This window comes from Solanum stenotomum, chromosome 5, assembly GCF_019186545.1.
Source record: "Solanum stenotomum isolate F172 chromosome 5, ASM1918654v1, whole genome shotgun sequence".
In the NCBI taxonomy this organism is placed as follows: Eukaryota; Viridiplantae; Streptophyta; class Magnoliopsida; order Solanales; family Solanaceae; genus Solanum; species Solanum stenotomum.
The window spans coordinates 42273354-42288723 of record NC_064286.1 but is presented as its reverse complement, the minus strand read 5'-3'; the positions used below and the strand labels follow the sequence as shown (position 1 = coordinate 42288723).

The 15370-nt window shown below is 32.8% G+C and overlaps 1 protein-coding gene across 1 annotated transcript; it reads right to left on the bottom strand.

Annotated features, from left to right (window-relative positions):
* Positions 1-7388: 7388 nt before the first annotated feature.
* Positions 7389-12995, bottom strand: LOC125864862 (G2/mitotic-specific cyclin C13-1-like). Its single transcript, XM_049544957.1, has 8 exons — positions 12423-12995; positions 10657-10889; positions 10497-10572; positions 10341-10417; positions 10138-10171; positions 9904-10053; positions 8091-8225; positions 7389-7874 (listed from the first exon to the last, which is right to left on the bottom strand). Exons 1-8 carry the CDS (start codon positions 12795-12797, stop codon positions 7812-7814), a joined length of 1143 nt encoding a protein of 380 aa, XP_049400914.1. The 5' UTR covers positions 12798-12995; the 3' UTR covers positions 7389-7811.
* Positions 12996-15370: the final 2375 nt, after the last annotated feature.

Here is a 15370-nt window from a genome sequence, read left to right as displayed (position 1 = left end):
CTCTCTTTCTCCCGCCTCTTTCCCCTCTCTCTGAAATCTCGTTCGTCACTCTCCTCTTTTTCTCCCTCGCCTCTCTCGTCTCCCTACCCAATCTCTCTCTCGCTTCTCTTCTTCCAATTTCTCTCACTTTATACAAACAAAAGTATAATATGTATTTGTGATAATATAAAGCGAGAGAGACATGATATACAAGTACAAATACATATTTCTCCGTCATATACCCTTATAATTATACAAATACAAATCTTTTTGTGTCCAATACTGATTTGCCTTTCTCTCTATTGCTTTATACAAACACAAATTATACAAATACAATGTATAATTTGTGTTTGTATAAAACGAGAGAGAGAAATTTAAGATACAAATACAAATGTTTTAACTCGATTCAATTGTATACGAATTCAAATTGTATGCCGATATACAAATACAATAATTGATAAATATATATAGTAGTTACATATACAATTATCCAACTTACAAGAAATAGGGAAATCAATGTTTGTTATTATTATCAAGTATATGCACAAGTATTGCTATAGAAATTTGAAAGAAAGCTAACAACACACAATTTCATTCAATTTGATGAAAAATTTAAAAGTTTGCAAAAGAAACAGAAATAGGGAGAAACAAACAAATGAAACTGTTTTTTGGCTCAAGAACCAGCAAATCATTACGCTTGATTTAGACATTTATTTAGCTAACATAGCTACAGTTTACATTAATTACAATTTGAAAGTTAGTTTTAGCTATAATTACGTTCTCTCTCGACTCCCTCCTCTCTTCCTCTCTTTCTCCCGCCTCTCTCCCAAATCTAACTCGTCACTCTCCTCTTTTTCTCCCTCGCCTCTCTCGTCTTCCTACCCAATCTCTCTCTCGCTTTTCTTCTGCCAATTTCTCCTACTTTATACAAACAAATGTTTAATTTGTATTTGTGTTATTATAAAGCGAGAGAGGCGGGATATAGAAATACAAATACATATTTCTCCACCTGATACCCTTATATTACACAAATACAAATCTTTTCCTGTCCAATTCTCTTTTGCCTTTTCCTCTATTGCTTTATACAAACACAAATTATATAACTACAATGTATAATTTTTGTTTGTATAAAACGAGAGAGAGAGATTGAAGATACAAATACAAATGTTCTAACTCGATTTAATTGCATACGAATTTAAATTGTATGCAGATATACAAATACAATAATTGATAAATATATATAGTAGTTACATATGTACAATTATCTAACTTAAAAGAAATATGGAAATCAATGTTTGTTATTATTATCAAGTCTATGTACATGTCTTGCTATAGAAATTTGAAAGAAAGCTACTACACACAATTTCATTCAATTTGATGAAAAATTCCAAATCTTGCAAAAGAAACAAAAATAGGAAAAAACAAACAAAGAAAACTGTTTTTTTGGCTCAAGACCAACAAATCTTTATGCTTGATTTAGACATTTATTTAGCTAGCATAGCTACAGTTTACATTAATTACAATTTGAAACTTACTTTTAGCTATAATTACGTTCTCTCGCGTCTCTCGCCTCTCTACCACTTTCTCCCGCCTCTTTCCCCTCTCTCTGAAATTTCGCTTGTCACTCTCCTCTTTTTCTCCCTCGCCTCTCTCGTCTCCCTACCCAATCACTCTCTCACTTCTCTTCTGCCAATTTCTCTCACTTTATACAAACAAATGTATAATTTGTATTTGTGTTAATATAAAGCGAGAGAGGCGGGATATACAAATACAAATACATAGTTCTCCGCCATATACCCTTATAATTATACAAATACAAATCTTTCCATGTCCAATTCTCTTTTGTCTTTCTCTCTATTGCTTTATACAAACACAAATTATACAAATACAATATATAATTTGTGTTTGAATAAAACGAGAGTGAGAGAGATTTAAGATACAAATACAAATGTTTTAACTCTATTCAATTGTATACTAATTCAAATTGTATGCAGATATACAAATACAATAATTGATAAATATATATAGTAGTTACATATACAATTATCTAACTTAAAAGAAATAGGGAAATCAATGTTTGTTATTATTATCAAGTCTATGGAGAAGTCTTGCTATAGAAATTTGAAAGAAAGCTACAACACACAATTTCTTTCAATTTGATGAAAAAATCAAAAGCTTGCAAAAGAAACAAAAATAGGAAAAAACAAACAAAGGAAACTATTAATTGGCTCTAGAACCAACAAATATTTACGCTTGATTTATACATTTATTTAGCTTACATAGCTATAGTTTACATTCATTACAATTCGAAACTTACTTCTAGCTATAATTACGTTCTCTCTCGCCTCTCGTCTCTCGACTCTCGCCTCTCTTTCTCCCACCTCTTTCCCTTCTCTCTGAAATCTCGCTCGTCACTCTCCTCTTTTTCTCCCTCGCCTCTCTCGTCTCCCTACCCAATCTCTCTCTCGCTTCTCTTCTGCCAATTTCTCTCACTTTATACAAACAAATGTATAGTTTGTGTTTGTGTTAATATAAAGTGAGAGAGATGACATATGTAAATACAAATACATATCTCTTCGCCCTATACACTTATATAATTATACAAATACTATCCAATTCTTTTCTGTTTCTCTCTATCGCCTTATACAAACACAAATTATACAAATACAATGTATAATTTGTGTTTGTATAAAATGAGAGAGAGAGATTGAATATACAAATACAAATATTTTAACTCGATTCAATTGTATACGAATTCAAATTGTATGCAGATATAAAATTATGATAATTGATACATATATATAGTAGTTACATATATACAATTATCTAACTGAAGAAATAGGGAAATCAATGTTTGTTATTATTATCAAGTCAATGCACAAGTCTTGCTATAAAAAAATTGAAAGAAAGCTACAACTCACAATTTCATTCAATTTGATGAAAAATTCCAAAGCTTGCAAAAGAAACAAAAATAAGAAAAAACAAACAAAGAAAACTGTTTTTTGGTTCAAGAACCAGCAAATCCTTACGCTTGATTCAGACATTTATTTAGCTAACATAGCTACAGTTTACATTAATTACAATTCGAAACTTACTTTTAGCTATAATTACGTTCTCTCTCGACTCCCTCCTCTCGTCCTCTCTTTCTTCCGCCTCTCTCCTAAATCTCACTCATCACTCTCCTCTTTTACTCCCTCGCCTCTCTCGTCTCCCTACCCAATCTCTCACCCGCTTCTCTTCTGCCAATTTCTCTCACTTTATACAAACATATGTATAATTTGTGTTTGTGTTAATATAAAGCGAGAGAGGCGGGATATACAAATACAAATACATATCTCTCCGCCCTATACCCTTATAATTATATAAATAGAAAATTTCTCCTGTCCAATTCTCTTTTGCCTTTCTCTCTATCGCTTTATACAAACACAAATTATACAAATACAATGTATAATTTGTGTTTGTATAAAATGAGAGAGAGAGATTGGATATACAAATACAAATGTTTTAACTCGATTCAATTGTATACGAATTCAAATTGTATGCAGCTATACAAATACAATAATTGATACATATATATAGTAGTTACATATATACAATTATCTAACTGATATACATATGCATTTCACCTATCTCCACTCTTTGTCCTCTTTCACTCGCCTCTCTCCTCCCTCCCCCAATCTCGCTTGACTCTCTCCTCCCTCTCCCAATCTCGCTCACCAGATGTACAAATACATATGTATAGCAGTTACATATATACAAATATTTTGACAGATATACATATACAATTCGTCTCTCTCCACTCTCTCTCTCCCCTCTCTCCTCCCTCTCCCAATCTCGCTTTCCACTCTCCTCCCTATAACATATAGCTACAAATCGTAATTAGCAAACTATAGTTATGGAGTATAATTAAACTATTTTTGAGTGGCTATATGTGAATATTTCCTATATATATATATATATATATATAATGAATAACATTATTAGACCGATAAATGATTTATTAGTCAAGCATATTTGAATAGCTACTGTCATTTTCAAAAATTAGATATGACTAAGTCATATGATAGTGTTTGTTTTGGTATAATTATAATATATCGAGCTGTTGAGGAACCTGATTGGACGTGATATTATATTAGAAATAGACATGACTTTTTTTTTGTATTTATAATTCTTTATTTTTCATTCAATTTTCAACTCATATTAAGGCACTTAGTAATCTAGATTTTCGTTGCGTGAGACGCATCAAAGGCATAAGCACTAATTTTTTGATGCAATGTGCCTCCAAATATCTTTTTTGTTGCGCCTGAAAGTAATTAAGGCGGAAATTTCAATGAAAATTACTTTAACACATAAATTTTCCTTTCACTTCGAATTTTCATATTGAAATAAATTGTTTATGAATTTTATTATCAAAAGAAAAAGAAAAGAGAAAAAGTCAAGCAAGGCAACGACTTTTATATCTAAGAGGAAATCACCTAGGTATATTGTATTAAAAAATATTTACAATCTATTAATAATTTTTTAGGATAGTGCATAAGCACCCACTAAATAATGACCGAAATTCCAGCTACACATCTTAACTTAATCAGAGTCCTACTACCCCCAAACTCATTTTTTTTTGTATTTTCGTGCACCTTTTGTGCTGATATGACACATTCAACCTGTTGACTGTGTTTGTTCAACATGCGTCCGCCACGTGTGTAATTTTTAGTTTAGTTTTTTTTTTTTTAAAACATTTGTTTTAATTTTTTTAATTAAAATTTCTTTTTTTTCTTTATCTTGTATTTAAATTAAGTCAATACATATAATTTTTTTATCTTCATCTTATTTTTTACCTTCATTCTTTTTTTTTCTATTGATTTATTTTTTGTTTTCTATGTCTTTTCTTTTGATTTAGTTTCAAATTTATTCAAAAATTGTATTTAAATAAGTTAAATTCATGGATATCAAAATTTGGACATAGCCCCTTAGGGCTATGGCCGGTGCCACACACCTAAGGGGCTCCGTCCAGATCTCAAACTTGAGAGAATAATATCACATAGTCCAAGCGCTATAAGAGACAAAAAATCTACACCACTGACGCTATCACTGGCGCGCCAAGCCTATACTAGCATTATTTTGTATGAACAATACATTATATCATAGTTTTAATTGGAGCATGAGCGGCTAACCGCTCTTGTTCAAGGTTTATAACTATATTATGATTGTTTATTGAATGATTTAGTAGACGAAGTTTATTTATCCATATTAGTTGTTTTTATATTCTTGTTTTTACTATTTCAATGCTTAGCTATCATTGAAATAAAAGAATAATCTCTCCGTGAATTAGAAAGACAGATCATTTAGATATCACGAAAAATATAGAGAGTAGAATCTTTAATTTAGTAAAATAAAGAATTAATTTGCATTTACAATAGGAATGTACCTAGAAGGTCCTACTTGATTACGAAACAGAAATATAGTTATATATGTTCATGTTGGGTTATCACATCTCTGCTAAAGATATAATTGTGAGGTCAATGTAGATAGATGATTAGAAGTCCGAAAGAGCATGATCATATTGTTAACCCCGTAGATCAGCAACTAGATAAATAAACTAAGTCTAAGAAATCAAATACTAGACATAAATGTTTACGAGAGACGTAACCTTGATATTTTTCTCAATCAATGATATCAACCAATTTTACTTGCTTTCATTAGTTTAATTGAAATAGTTACAATTTATAAACATACTCTCCTTGGTCACTAAAACACTTGCATACCTTTCTACTCAAGGCATTCACCATCACATTGACCATGCTCGGGTGATAGTCATGCCATAATCCTTAATCAACTCCAACCACCTTTGTGGTCTTAAATTCTGATCCTTCTAATTGAATATCTATTGTAAGTTGATATGACCGGTGAAAATTTCACAATAAACTCCACACAAATGGTGCCTCTAAATCTTCGAAACAAATACTACTGTTGCCAACTCCATGTCATGATTGGGATAATTTTTCTCATGGGCCTTCAAATGCCTCAAAGCATATACAATCATTTTTTCTTCCTGCATCATAACACAACCAAGCCCAACTCTCGAAGTATCACTATACACTAGGGGTGTGCACTATTCGAATTAAACCGAATAACCAAATCAAATCAAATCATATTTTTATTTGGATTGGTTTTTTTGGCTTTTCGGATTGGTTTTGGATTAATAAATTACTTTTTTTGGTTTTTTGGTTTGGTTTCGGGTTTTAAAAAATAAAAACCGAAAAAGACTGAATTATATATATATAATGTTTAGGTTTAGAATTAAATTGGAGTTAACCACTTTTGTCCCTTTTTGGTTATTGCATTTCATAATGATTACGTTTATATTTTATGTTTGAATTACATCTATAATAGGTATACTTATAAGTATTGTGCTTTAAGTTTTACTTATGATTTATATTAGAAAGTATATTTAAGGGATTAAATATTATTACTTTGGTTATGTTATTAATTATTGACATAACTGAATAACCAAACCGAAAAAAATCGAACCAAATAGAGGAAAACCAAACCAAACCAAATTTATTTGGATCGGATTGGGTTACACTTTTACAAAACCAAAAACCGAAAAATCCAAACCGAATAGTGCAAAATCAAACCGAAAAGCCGAATGAACACCCCTACTATACACCGTGAAGCCTTCACCTTTCACAAGCAAAGTCAAAATAGAAGTTGAAGTTAACAAAGTTTTGAACTTTTGAAAGCTTGCCTCACACTTATCGATTATTGAACACAACATTCTTCTAAGTCAATTTAATAAAAAATGATGCAATAGAAGAGAAGCCCTCCACAAACTTCTTGCAATAACTTGCCAATCCAACAAAACTCTGGATCTCGATAGATGAAGTAGGCCAAGCCCAATCTTGAACTACCTTAATCTTAGTCGAATCTACCATAATATTCTCCTTGGACACCACATGTCTCAAAAATGACATAGACTTTAGCCTAAACTCATACTTCAAAAACTTAACATACAATTATTCATATCTCAAATCTTTGGAGTATAATCCTCAAATATTATGTTTGCTCCTCACTATGCGAGTACATCAAAATATCATCGATGGCTACAATCACCAAGCAGTCCAAGTACTATTGGAACACCCTATTTATCAACTTCATAAAGGTCCAAAGCATTAGTCCACCCAAAAGACATACCAAGCTATTTTCCTAAAAACATATTTACATGAAAAACATTTTACTTCATACCAAAAACACTCTAAGAATTATTCGATTAAAGAGATCTATAATTGTGAAAACAATGTCGCTTATGTTCGAGAAATTTCTCTTGAACACATATGACCAACCACTTTGAAGCATTAACAAGGTAAATAACAATTTCAACACGTAATATTCTTGGATCAATTTCTAAATTAAGAAGATTTAAATAAATATATAGATTGATAAATGAATTGGCAAAGGGACAAATGCAGAAAGAAGAAACTAGCAAGCTATGCACAGTATCCAGCTTAACTTTTAACAAACAAGATTTACAAATTTTCCCATTTCCATGTTTGAAGCATCAAGGTATAGACACCATCCTGCTTGAACATAATCTATATATAATACATCATTATCCCAACCCATTCGAGAAGAATGATTTTTCACTTCATGTGTCTTTTCTGGAGCTAAGAAATCCTGACGTCCCTAGCCAGGGAAAAACAACCAGAAGTTGTATCTGTTGACAGCAATGGTAAAGTTCAAATGAAGACCTGGCGTTCTGCCGAGCAAAATCCAGTACAGTATATTACTTGGTGAACTATCTTTGGGGCAGCTTGAAATTGGCTTGAGCATCTTGTTCAAGCATCGTCAAAAAAACAAGCAGGAATATCTGGAGGATGCAATGCAGCCACACACTTGTACTGCATCCAAATATTTATTTTTACGAGAAGGGTCATGGATAGAATATGTTATAAGGCAGACAACATTATCAATTATTGCCTATAGCAGAAGCCTAGTACAGCTCAGGGGCTGCATTATTTAGGAGGAAAGCCCCAGCGAGATATATTTAGGCTTAAACAGAATTCTGCCAGCACTAGAAAGTAAAGTAATTTCATATACAAATCAAAACTAAGTACCTTGTGATTCATATATTTTTCTCTTAATGCCCGCCCAGTTGCTTCCATTCTACTAGATTGCAACTCATGGATAACGAGAACACAATCCTTCAGTTCAGATGGTTTATAACCTGTACTTTGTTGAAGTGCCAAAGTCTGCAAAACCAAAATAATGATCAAGACTGTTGGACTCTGTACAGATCAGTGCTGACAATTTCAGCATCTGACATAATGGCTGAATAGTTTTCAAAAAAAGTAGATCTTAGAAGCTACTATCTTTAATAATTCATATCATATTAAAAAATAAATAAGTAAAAAGCATGTTGATTATATCAAATTTGGAGGCCCCAATAATTTTTCTCGTAGAGAATCTAACACATCAGAAAACGATATATAGATTAAATACTCCATACGTTTTCTCATTGAATACCTATATTTGTTTTTAGAAACTTCTTGAATATATTAAACTCTACAAAGAAGTAAATGAAAGCCACGTTGATTCTTCTAAAATCAGGTTTTTCATCTATTCTATTCTTAGTAAAATCTATTGTTTGGTCGCATATGTTCCCTTAATTAAACAATAAGCACACAATGAAACTACTTCAAGATCTTACTTTAACTATCACACAAAACCAAACCAAGAGAATCCAAACTTTAAGAATAAATAGATTTTGACGAACCAATACTTGTGATTGTGTTAAATTTATGACATTTTTTAAGACTTAAATGCACCAAAAGACATTCCTCAACATCACTCAAGTTTGTAGTTTTTGTCTAATGTGTCTTCTATTCAATACATAGTGGAACAACAACATACCCAATGTAATCCCACAAGTGAGGTACGGGAGGGTAGCCTGTACGCAAACCTTACCTACTAGCCATACTTTTACCCAGTTCGTGTCCTCTATAGCCTCCTATCTAAGGTCATCCTCGGTAAACAGTGAAGTGCTAAAGTTACCATAGGATCCTAATAACTGTATGTTCCTAGTAATCCTGGTTTTTTGTAGAAGCTAACGATGCTTGTATTAAAATAGGATCAGTGGAGGATCACAGAAGGACCTAAAACTCAAACATTATCCTACCACTTTTGGCAATTTTATATGTTTTTGTTATTTCCGATATTTTATTTTACCACGTAACCTCTGCATTACAAACCCAGACATAGTTTCATTGTAAATAGATATAAACAACAATATAGCATAAGATAAACCACATATTCAATACCATAATTTGTTCAACATTACTAGATTTAGAATTTTTTTATGTATACTTCATGCTACAGTTTTGAACGAGAGACATTGAGCTATAGTATTCTATTTGGCCTCGATTTTAACATACAGTAGGGTTTTACTAAATGTCTAGTAGTCATTCAAGAAGAGATATGCAGTTTTATTTAGGATCTCGATTTAAAAATCAGATTCAGTGACTGGATACGAAGATCTTTACGACAATATCATATCTAGCGTCCCAATCTTCAAAACAATCATTGAGTATTCATGGGTTCAACTTTATGGATGCCTTATAAGTTATAACAGCTAAGTAAAAAGAATCTATCTTTTAACCAAATGCAGTTTTAATTTATGTTCACATTAGAAAGTGAAAGTCTTTCTCAAAAAAAAGAAAGTGAAAGTCAGTAAAACATAAACAGCTAAAGTGAAGTTGCACACTTGAAGTTCAATAAGCTCCTCATATCATGATTTAGGTTAGAGAGAGCTCACTACTTCCCCTACCATCTGGTTCTCGGTGCTGATCCCATAACCAAACAAAGTGATGGCCTAAAATTCACATGTGATATACTCCAATACATGAAAAATGAAGAAAAAGACAATCTTACCCATGGGCAGACTTCAGGCAACACAGTAAACCTTGATAGAAAGATAGCTGAAGCAGCAGTCATTGATGGCAAGAACCGCACACAACTATAATCTAACAAACTCAGTTCCGCGAGATAACAGCTCAAGAATTCAAATTGCAAAGTTAAAAACTGCAGCAGAGAAAACAATTTATTATTGGGAAATAATGACATTAAGAGAAACATATTGACCAGAGACCTACAAGCAAAACTTACAGGAAAATTATCTTGGGCAGCCTTGATAAAGATTCTGCAAATTCACCAAGGGAATTTTCATCATTGTACAGCCATATACATAAAACTCTAATTTAACAAGAGTAAATGCATGAATACAGAAGGCAACAACTAGGATTAAATGTATGGGCTTGAGGATGAAAATGATGATCAACTACTTCTAGAAATACTGTGTGCATCCAAACCTGAGAAATGTTGTTGTGGTGGGACTACTGATCTCAAAATTCAGAAAACTGAGCAAATCTCTCTCCATATTCACTACCTGAAGTTCAAATCCAATTTATTCAATATAAGAGTTTGCATATTAGTCAATAAAATGATTGAAAGAGATGTAAATCAACCTCTTCTCTGGTGTATGTATTGTCTGTAATGTAACAAAAATCTTCAACATGAGGCGGACTGATCTCTTCATACTTTCTGAAGCATAAAGCACTATAAATGAATATATCTGATGTAACAAACAGTTTTTAATTAACAAAATAAGAGTTTTAAAATCCATACGATGCAACAAGCATGCAAGATACACCGAGAAGCTGAAGCTTATCCATGGCTAAAACGTGAGAAGACAAAAATCTGTCGATGTATGACACTGCAAGATAAAGGGTGTCTGAAACAAGTTTGTATTCTTCTGTAACCTCCACCAACCAATCAACTAAAACCGTACGCATAGAAGGAATCACGTTATTCTGAACCTTCTCCATGTAGTTAGACAAAGGCCTCCTCCTTTCCTCAACCTACATACAAAATTTAGTATCAGATTGATGCATTCAAAGAAATTTTTACACTCCAAAACGTTAAAGACCTTGAGATAAACAATATGTGTAAAGATTTGCAATAAGCTACTGGGACTTGTATGGTAAGTCTTGCCTTACAGAACTACAGAAACTGAAACAATGGTGGAACAGCCTTCAATTTTTGGCTGTTTTCTTATTACTAACTATTCTTGATACGGTACAAAAACTTCCACAAATTCACGTCCATGTAAAAGTAACAAATCTGGCAGTATCATTTGACTCGTTTGCCATTGAGTCTTTCATCTAGTTGCAAAGATGAATCCGGCATATAACCAGCGGATGCACGTATATCCACTGTCTCTTAAGAATATGTACATGTATGATTGCCTTAAAATTTTGGATCCACCTCTCCCAGATGGTAACCAGGGTTCATAATGAAGAAACAAGTTTGATCCCTGTTTTCCACTTGCCATTCCCACAACAAGAAAAAACGAAAAGTTGGGACTCACATCTTTCTACAAAGCACATGCACATAAATTACAATTAGGACGAACTATGACGGACATTTGGTCATTGATGTCAAAAGTAGCGCGCTTAAGCCCTCAAGCGAGGCTCAAAATGTGTTGAGCTTTCGCCTCACTTAACGTACGCTTCAGTGTCGAGTCGTCATCAAGGTTCTAAGACATACTTTCCCTTGCCAATGAGCCTCTTTTGAAGAGCGATACTAAACAATTGATATTTCACTTTATTGTTAAAAAAAATCAATTTCTTTGTTCGTATATTTGTATTCATGCTTATAATTATCAGTCTTGAACTAAACATACATATTTGTAAACACACATATTTGTATTTTCTCAAAAAAAACATACATATTTGTATTTTTTTTTCTCCCTTTAGGCCGTTTTTCATTAAAGTTCATGCTTTATTTTCACTTTGTACTTAAAATCCCAACAGACCTTAGAGCTTTTCGCTTTTGATAACACTGCATTTAGTTAACAGAATAATAATTACATTGACAAAGTTTTCAGCTAAATCTCAGAGGGTCACAAAACCAAGATTGTAATAAAGCATAGTAAAACTTGAGTAAGAACAGCACTATGCAAGGAAAAAAAGTGAGGCCTTTGTGATCAAGGAGTATAACAAAATCACAGACTTCAGGAAATATTTTAAAACTCAGGATACAAAATATATACCCCTAAATCTGACAAAAGAGAAACATCCAAATTCACCCAAAAAGCAAGTTGATACCAGCTACTGTATCATCTAATTAAAAAATGTGTAGGATTTACCTAAAAAAGAGCAAAAATTCAAAGCATCAAAAATAGAAAACTAGTTAAAAGGCAAACAGAAGAATTAAGTACAACAGATTTCCTTTTCATTTCAACAACCACCACCATGCCCTCAGTCCCTAACTAGTTTGGGTCGGCTATAAAAATTCTTAATACCCAATTCATTGTGTAGCAAGTTACTAAACCAAATTAAAAAAAACATTTTTTTCAACATAAAATTATGAAATTCCCAAAATGAGTGTACCTCCAAGGAATGAAGATGCTGATAAATGAGAGGACCATAAGAACATTTCTGCAGATTATCTTTAGGACTAGAATTAGCACTAGTCTCGGGTTCGACAGTTTCTTTAACTACATTTCTGGTTGTAGTTTTTCTCAACTTGATTTTGCGCTTGGACTCGTGGGTTTCTGTCAAATCCGAATTTTGGGTCGACACGGCAACGTTCCCCAAGTTGTTAAGCTCCCCCAAAACAACCCTTTTCTTGTTCGCGGGGTATGGTCTCTCTGAAATTTGCAGTGGATCATTTTCATTGGTTATGGCTATGGAATCAAAAGCCCGTTTGTTGGATCCTCTACCGGAGGCGGCGGCGGCGGGAACCTTATTCTCCTCGTCGACCATTTTGACAACAAATGATTTAGGATGTGGTTTGGCGAATTTAGGGTTTACTAGGCTGAAGGGCGAAGTGAAGAACAGCGGCGCTTCCTCTCTATTCAGTTTTTCGTAGCAAAGGCCACGGAATTCAGATGCATTTCCACCATTTCAAGAGGATGAGATGTTTCATTTGATGAGTATATTTGGAATATGGTGACTCAATTATTACTCTGTACTAGTTTTCTTGGAAAAAGTCATTTTTATCTTTGTTTTATAATGAAAAAATCACTCAATATAAGAGTAATAAAAAAAAAGAATAACCAAATAATATAAGATAACTTTTTTTTCATGTATATAACATAATCCTCTAGATCTCTACTCAGTGTCTACACATAATGATGAAGAGTAATGGAAATATTATATTTAGTGGACATTCAAATAATATATTTTATAACATTCTCCTTTAGATATCTATAGATAACGTATCTCGTTAAAGCCTTACTCAAAATAATTTAGTGGGAAAAAATTAGTGAAGGAAAAAGAATACACATATCTTGAGATACACATTACTTATTGGCTTGTTAAAAATCTTGTTAGAAAAATTAAGTTTAGTGGGAAAAAATTAGTGAAGGAAAAAGAATACACATATCTTGAGATACGCATTACTTATTGGCTCGTTAAAAATCTTGTTAGAAAAATTAAGTGGGATAAAGCTTGACTAGGAAAAAAGAGTACATCTCGTATCTTACTCCCCTGATAAAATCATTGATTTATTTCTCTAAGTATATGCATCTTAATCTTATATACATTTGAACACCGAGTCTGAAAAAACTTTGTCAAAATGTTCTTTATTTGATTTCCTTACATATATTCTGTAACACCTCGCAATTCTACTCTAAGATTCGAATCGGTTTTCATAAGTGTATTAACTTGGGTCGGGTGATATACTACTTGTTCATATATTTTAAGGTTCATTCCTAAGTATTAGACGTGCTTTGGATGTGAGTTAATGTCATGATGAATCTTTAGCATAAGTCGAGTTGAGAGGTTCCTTGATGATTAAGTTTTTTGTGTAAGTTCATTAAAGGGTCAACTTCAATAAATCATATCTCCTAACATATGAAGAATTTTATGGCTTAATACCAACACAATGAAAGGTTTTGAAGTCTTCTTTCAACTGTTTCTGACCGTTCGTCAATCCAAGTTATGTGCTAAAAGTTATGCCCATTTTTCTTGGCACTACGTAGTTTGTATCAATTGAAATCCACAGTGCGGAAAGGTTAGTCTTACTGTTCAGGTTGCGCGAAGTGCCGTGCTAACTAAGCTTCAGTTGCGCAACCGCACACGTTACTTAGAACTCTTTTAGTTTTCTATTTTTTTCAGTTCTAGGAGGGATATTTTTATCTTTTCTCATCCCATAACCCTAACCCACGACTATTAACTTTCCCCAAAAGCCAAATTAAATTAGTTTTCATTACTTCAACCCTCCCACTCTCAAAAATTTTTATGCTCAAGAACTTCAAGAAACACCAAGGCTAGGGCTAACCTTTTAAGGTTTTACCTTAAAATTCGTCATTAAAGTATGTAAAGGAATTATTTACATGCATTGACTTCTGAATTAAAGTAAGTTCGAATACTTTAAGTTAACAGTTGAGAAGAGTTTTTATACTATTGTTCCAAATGCACTATTTTGTATTGAAAAAAGTATTGTTAATTTAAGAAGAGCATAAATACTTTCATAAGAAGTTTCAGTCAGTAAAGTAAAGACCAGTTTTTCCTAAATAGGGCCTTTTGAGTACTAACTCAACACAGATATCAGTATGAGCATTATTGCATATTATCGGAGTAATAGTGAGCACTGATTTGGTATGGGTTTAGATAACTCAAACTCCATAACCTGCGCCACTAGCGTAGATAACATCGTTCCATTTGTTCGGACGACTCATCATCCATCCTCATCGAGGGATTTTAAGAAAGACCATAAGTTACATTTTGTTGTATCATCACGAGGCTCGTAGTGATAGTTGTCATTAGAGAAACTCTCCGAGAAAAGTAGATTACTATTTTAGAATTGATACGCATTACCTTATTCATATGCAAAGCTTTATTTATTTTATTACATTGCATGTTTTTCTTTCCGTCATGGTATTTTTAGTATTCTTTCAGTTCAAATACTGTTTCATCTAGCCTTATTGCATACCGTACATTTTATGTACTAACGTCTTTCGATGTTGCATCATTTTATGATGTAGATACAGGTGCTCAAAACTATCAACATGCGCTCCATTGAGATCACTATCTCATCAGTCTTTGGTAAGACCTTATTGCTTTCGGGGAACTCCATTCATTATGCTTATCAGTAGTAGTAGTAGCCAGTTAGTACTTTTGAGGTAGTCGTGGATCTTGTCTGGGTACCTACCTTCAGTATAGTAGAGGCTTCTTGGACAAAGTTAGAGAGTAAGTTAAGTACTTTCTTGCAGCCGCTTTGAACATTTACATTATCTATATTAAGTATTTTTAGACAGTGAAGGAGATTTAACTAGGTGTTTTTTTATGCTCATCATTAAAGTTTTTGTGTGTATGTGTTTATTCTTCCTCTA